Below are 6992 nucleotides of genomic sequence, written 5' to 3'. Positions count from 1 at the left end.
ATGAACAATAGGCAAACCAGCAGAGAAAGTATTGTTTATACGCATAAGTATCTTTGGTCATAATAGTTTCTGTCGACATTCGAATAACACTTTGAACCTAAAGTTTGAAACAATATATAAGATTGGTGTGCTTAATGTCAATGGAATAGACATTCCTTGTATGACACCTTTTCCTGTTATAGGAAACTGTTGGTAGTAAAAACCAGAAATAAGTTTTGTATTATAGCTCATATTGTTTATAGTAAACTCAGTCGGACATCCAAACATAATGAAACCTGCTCTAGTTGCAGCACATGTTACACCCGTCCTTAAAGTATTAAATAAGTCAACAAAACCTGTTGGTGGTATATCTGAGTAAGTATCTTCAAAGGAGTATTTTTTACCATTCACAACAATAAAATCTTCTGGTGTCAAAAGAGCAAAACAGGCTTTAGTCGTCATTGTGTTTAAAGTTAGTTTACAATACCGTCCTTGAGGACTTTGTAAGTTTGTTGTTATAGAATTATATGACTCAGGGTTTTTAGTCGTAATAGTATAAACCATTATATCTTCTGCCATTTATATATATTTAAAAGTTTTTCTGAAAGTGGAGAAGAACTTCATCTAAACTTTCACATGGCGTTTCTTGAAGTTCTCTGTCTAAGAAGTTCAAATATTTTGTAAAGACATAGAACTTTCTTTTGTCTACACGAACAAACAAAACAGGGTCTTTCATATCGTTCAAAAGTGTGTAAAGTCCCTTACATGAAATAAAGTCTATATTATTTTTCTTCAAACATCTTTCAAGAAGTTTTGACATTTTTACTTAGCAAATAAATTTTAATGAAATGTTGTGGTCGTCAAATATTTTTATGACGTCTGGGAACTATACTTTAAGTTCAACGTTTCACCTCCTTTCATAACGTATATCTTGTCAATGACATTATATGAAACACCACAGCAACTAATGTCGGGTTCTATTTCTTTGATGTTTATATCGTCTGCCTCTGTCAAAAGTTTCAATAGTTCTTTCAAAACTTCATGAGGTGCAATGACATATGAGTTCACTTTTACAGGTTGTGTTCGACCAAGTTTAACATTATACTTAAAGCTTGACAAATCTTCTCCTGAGTTTGAAGTTTGTCTTTCAGTTGTTGTAGTCGTTTCGAATATCTGCAACAGAACTTAAGTCTCTGCTAACTTCAGGATATGTTGGTTCTTTTACAGGAACAATTGTTATACCATCTTCGTCCTCGTATGGTTTTCCCCACTTCAACATCTCTGTCTTTGACATTGACAACAACACTTTGACTGTTTGTTTGAGTTGGTGAATTTAACTTCACATCTGCCGCCGCCATTAAACTTTTGAAAACACTTACGCTTCTATTTTTCGGAAATGACATTTTACTTAGAATAAAAAGATGGACGTATTCGAGTATCTCTTCGAATTGAAGCAGAACAAAGTTTACACACACAAACAATACAAATACATTGACAGAATAGTTCTTTATACAAACAATGGTAAATGTTATAGAATAGCAGTCTTTGCTGAACCTAAATATTTTCATAAAGCAAAGAAAGTTGGTATAACCGAGATGGTGAAAGTTTCTTGACGTTGACAAAAATATAACAACAAAACTTACAGATATTTCTAAAGGTAAGTTTATCTTACAATATTATGTCAAAACTGGCGTACTGTCAATATTTGACGGAGAGAAGTCAGTTCAAGAACAACTTACTGACCTGCTGCCAAAATCTGCTCGATGGAAGCTGTCGTTATGCCAATCTGAGGAGCCCCAGCAGGTTTCATCGAACGAATCTTCAAAAGAGCATCTTCCGTGAAAAGTGCTATTGGTTTTGTAAACTTCTTTGCTCTCAGTTCATCTGGACCGTCTCTGTCACCAGTATATTGTATTTGTACAGTACCAACAGTTGAAATACCACCCATAAAGTCTTCTGAGTCAGCAAATGGAATGCCAAGCCAAAAGTTTGAACGGTATCCATTTGTATATTGAGTTTTTTGACCTCCTGTATGAGTCCATACTTTCACATATGGCATAATAGAACTTTGCATTTCAGGGTTAATGGTTGTTGTGAAGTTGTTGTTAAAGTTCATAGCATCTAATGTCAAGTTGTATGACCTCATATCCTCAACTGTAGAATATTCTTCTCTTGGATAATATTTGCCATCTATGTTTATATGATATTTAATACCGGGGTTGTAGAAACAAGAATAGTCATTTATAGTTCGTCTGAACAGTACAAACATAGTATCTGCATGTTTCATTGCAGTTGTTAAAGCAATATCTGTTCTTGCACCTGGGTCAGCACTTTGGTTTCCAACTTCACCTGCAAAGTCTTTGACAGATATTTGGTGTATAGGGAACATAAGTGGAACTGCAATATATTTGGCAGCTAAAGCATTTGAAATATCTGGGTCCAACATATAGACTGCAAGTCTGCTTTCTATTCTCTTGCATTCAAACTTTTCGCATGTGAACTTAACTGGGTCCCAAGCAGTTCCAGCAGCATTGAAATAATAGTTTACTTCATTGTTGAAGTTTGAGAAACCAAAGTCTAAGTCAACTTTGTCTTTGCAAAAGTCGGCGAATGACGTTTTATTTGTTCCCATTACGTCTGTAAGAGTGAATGGGTCTTGTGTTGGTGCAATGACTAAGTTATTTTTGCTTGGAGTAAGTTCGATAGAAATTTTTCCTGCCCAGTTTGGCAAGTATCTTAAAAACCTGAAGATGAGGAAAGATGACAAAGGAACTCTAAGTTTCAGTTTTACTTTAGTGGCAGCAGTTCCATCTGAACCAGAAAGGTTAACATAAACTCCTGGAACGTTAGGGTCAAGTCTTCTTATTTTCTCAATATTTGCATACTGGTCTGTTTGTTCTCTAGCTTGTTGGTTGTACTGAGTTTCTCAAAGCGAACCATTCATAGTTTGCCCATGTTACTGTTTGAACTAAGTCAGAGTTAGAATATATCTTATATCCCATGAAAACTTCTGGAGCATATTGGTATCCGACATAGAAAATTCCATTGCAACCTTTCTTGTCAGACAACTTGGCAGAAGGTTTTATTTCAATGTCTTGTTCCACGTATAAGAATGAGTTGTCAATAGAAATAATATGAAACCTGTCGCAAGCAATATCTACTGTTGTTGAAGAACCTTCTCCAAACTCACCTACGTTTCCATAAGAAACAGCAGTTGTATATTCGTAAGTTCCAGGAACTATTTCTGACCTTCTAATGGCATTGTCGCATTCGTTATACCATTCGGAAACATTTCCGTTCATGGCATCCAAACTGTTGGCGTTATATTCTGAGCGGCGTACATTTCATATGGGTAAAAATATAGAATAGTTGGATTTATATATCATAATAGAACCCACTCGACCAAGCTTTACTTTCTTCCTGACTGAGTTTTTAACTCTTCTTTTTCCTTCATTGCCACTACTTTCACTAGATGAAGTTACTTCTTCACTACTTTCACTTTGTTCTACTCTCTTCTTTGATGTCGCTTTTGGTAATTGCCCTCTGCTTCAAGTCGTTGCATCTTTGCCTCATGTTCACCTAGTATGTTGTAAGTTGTTAATTTCCCATGTCCTTTTTTGCCTTTTGGGCTCTGGTCGCCCATCTCAGGTAACCTATATCCTAGAAAGATTTTGTCATAGTTTGTATTTGAGTCTTCGCGTATTGTTTGCATGACTCTTTCCTGAGTTTCCGGTTCAAGCTCTTCAAACAGTGCTTGCCCATATGGGATGTGCTCGTTTCCAAATATATGTTTTTGTAGCCATTCTGGTTTTCTTTCCATGTTACCAACAATATCTTTTGTGAATGGGAAAGCTTTTACCCAATGTTTCAGTCTTGCGTCATTTATTTCTGTAGTTGGTTTTATTTTGTCAAGGAACATGTTTTTCAATACTAACATTTGGTACTGTCCATTTGAGTTTTCTTAAATATTCATCCCTTTCGGTTCATTGTCTGCAAAGTAAGTTTTTATGACATTTTGTAAACTTTCGTTTGCAAGGTCATGTACAATAGGTTCTCTTCCTTCTCTCTCCCTAACTTTCTTTCTAAACTCTTCACCAAATATACCATCTCTATGGTTCTGTGTAGTTCTTTGAGATAAATGTTCTAGAACGTCAGGTGTTATATTTCCATCAGCCATGTTCATTTCATACTGGTCCAAAATATCTGCATCTTTCATATCTTTCAATGGCATTAAAGCCGCGCTGAAAATACCAGCTACATCTGGTTCACCATTCACTTCCATTGCGTCTACAACTTCTTGGAATTGTGGTTGTAAGTTTATGAACCACCTATCCGGATTAGCTTTATGACCCCATCTCATTGTAGTTCCATCGTCTGCAGAAACAAAAGTAGGTTTGTTTCCATATTGGCTAGGTTCTGAATGAACTTTAAACAATGTTTCATTTCTATATGTTTTGTTGAAATTTAACCTTTTATTTTCACCGAGTTCATCCAAAGATTGAACGTTATATGCTCGTAAGTAAAAAGGATTGTTGTATTTGTGTACATTATCTTTCAGTACTTCCATTCTATGCTGGATATTTTCATCTGATGTTGGAGTCTTTTGTATGTCGGCGAACATTTTTCGATATTCTTCTACTATGTCAGCCGAATTTTTCTTAGACTCTTGAAAGATTCCATATTCCCCGCATACACTTGTTGAGGGTCAAGATTTTTCGGCTGTTCCAAATCTTCATCTAGTTCTGTGAAGTTAGTTTCCAAAGGAGGGACTTGTTTGTTTCCTTCAGGCTCTTCTAGCTGTTGTTGCTGAACTATTTCTTCCATGTCTGGTTGTATCTGAACTTCTTCCTGTGGAGTTTCTTGTACTCATCTGCTGGCATTTCATATATTCCGAGACCGTTTTTAAAAAGTTCCCTATCTAAGTCATCCGGACTCATAAACCTTTCTTCTTTCGTTCCGTCTCTATTTTTTACGCGTTTCATGAAGAGAGTTGAATTATCGTTTAGCTCTGACACCAAATATCCTGGAGTAAATTCAGTCATGTCATTTGGATGATATGCTATTAAATCATATCCCTTAGCGAGCTTGTATTTTCCAGGTTTGAAATTATATCCCATTTGGTGCTGAACCATAAAGCTAAATAGGTTCGGGTCAGTATTTCCTTCCTTGAACTTTCTAATAGCTTCTTTATATCTGTCACTAAAGTCAAGAGTATCTGGGTAACCATAGTCTTCCTTAAGCATTTTTAAGAATTCTTGGTTTCCTTGTTCTCTACTTCTTTTATGTCCTTGCTCTGTTTGTGGTTGTTGCTGTGCAGTGTTTTGAACTGTTGGTTGTGGTGCAGTGTTTTGAACTGTTGGTTGTGGTGCAGTGTTTTGAACTGTTTGTTGTGGTGCAGTGTTTTGAACTGTTGGTTGTTGTGTTGGTTGTTGTGTTGGTTTTGGTGCATGCCTGTGTCTGTGTCCATGTGACGATGTAAATGTTTTAGGTAGTCCTGGTGCAGGTGCTTCTCTTGGAGGGTTTGGTGGTATATAAGTTCCACCAGCTGGCACATATGTTCCATCTGCAGCATAATGTCCTACCTGACTTTTCGTTTTTAAGAAAGCATTTACTAGGTCTGTTTTGGTCTGTTGTAACTCTTTTTCTTGACTTTCCACAACAGTTGCTCTAACGGCGTCATAGGCACTTTGAACTGCCTGTCTCGTTGCTGCATCTGTTATTTTCGTCATATTTTGTGCTACTTCTCTTAACTCGTTGTCGAAACCTTCAGACTTCAGTTTCTTTCCAGATGAGAAGTCGTTCACTAGTTTCACCTTACTATGAAGAGCTTCGAAGGCGTTCTTAAAGTCAGCATTCTTTAAAGCTTCATTTGAACTGTCTTCATCCGCTTGTATTTTTGTCCTTATTGACCCTATAAGTTGGGCTGCTTTAGCGTTGGCTTGGGCATCTAACCAGTCATTATTAGCTTTTATATATTCTGCGCTTTTCATTGCCTTTTGCATGGCTGCGTCGTTATTTTTACTTTCTTGTGCTAAGTTTTCATACTGTACGGTTTGGTTTTGCAACTGTAAAAGTTTTTCTGCCTTTACATTTGCTTCAACTTCTTTTTTATACTCATCGCTATCCATATATGTCTTCAGGGCTTTTTGTTTTATTTCTTCATCTTTCAGTACTTTATATTGAGTAGTATGGTTTTTCAAATTTATAACATCTTGTTCCATTTTTGCTACTTCTGCTGCTTTTTCTGACACTTTTTTTGCATATTCCTCTGTACTTAGTTCTTTCAGTTGTTCTTCTTTCTTCTTTTTCTCTACGTTTAACTCATTGAGTTTCTTTGTGTGTCTGTCATATTCTAGTTTCTTTTCGTTTTCACTTATTTGTTTCTGTATGTCTATGTTTGACTTTTTGACATCTGTTATTTGATTTTTGAGTGAACTCAAATTCATTTGACTTTGAGGGTTATAGGCTGTTCCGTCTGCAGCTCCACCATAGCCTGCCATTTTCGCTAAAAGTGCCGCTCTTAAACCTCCACTCTGTGCACCTATAACTCGGTTTAAAAGCATAGGGTTGCTTGACATTTGTTGCAACATAGTGGGGTCATTCATAATTTGTTGTTGCAACTGTTGTTGTGGTGTCAGTTTTACTATGGGATGTTTCAATGCTCTCTTCCTCTTACGTATATTCTTACGTAGCTTACGTGGCATTTTAAGTGAAGTAAAAAACGGTTTTTGACAGATGTTTATATGACACTTGACAAAACATTTACGAAGAAGTCTTGACAAATTCAAGAGGGTAGAAATGAGGTTAGAAAACAGGTTAGATCTAACCTTCTACCCTAAATTATATTTTTGGGTCCTTTACACTCATTACGAAGAAGTCTTGACAAAACATTTACGAAGAAGTCTTGAAAATTCAAGAGGTGAGAAAAGAGGTGAGAAAACAGGTGAGATCTCACCTCTTCACCTAAACTTTATTTTTGGGTCATTTACACTCATTACGAAGAAGTCTTGACA

General features: G+C 36.2%; 3 pseudogenes across 3 annotated transcripts, besides 1 other annotated feature; all 3 read right to left on the bottom strand.

Moving 5' to 3' along the window:
* Positions 1-6992: part of a mobile genetic element that runs on past both edges of the window.
* On the bottom strand, positions 2121-2981 carry TVAGG3_0940960 (annotated as a pseudogene). The gene has a single exon. A coding segment is annotated over exon 1 (861 nt).
* TVAGG3_0940950 lies at positions 3609-4600 on the bottom strand (annotated as a pseudogene). The gene has a single exon. A coding segment is annotated over exon 1 (992 nt).
* Positions 4692-6683, bottom strand: TVAGG3_0940940 (annotated as a pseudogene). Its single transcript has one exon. A coding segment is annotated over exon 1 (1992 nt).

Source organism: Trichomonas vaginalis, chromosome I (genome assembly GCF_026262505.1).
Source record: "Trichomonas vaginalis G3 chromosome I, whole genome shotgun sequence".
In the NCBI taxonomy this organism is placed as follows: domain Eukaryota; phylum Parabasalia; order Trichomonadida; family Trichomonadidae; genus Trichomonas; species Trichomonas vaginalis.
This window is presented reverse-complemented; position numbering and strand designations above follow the sequence as displayed.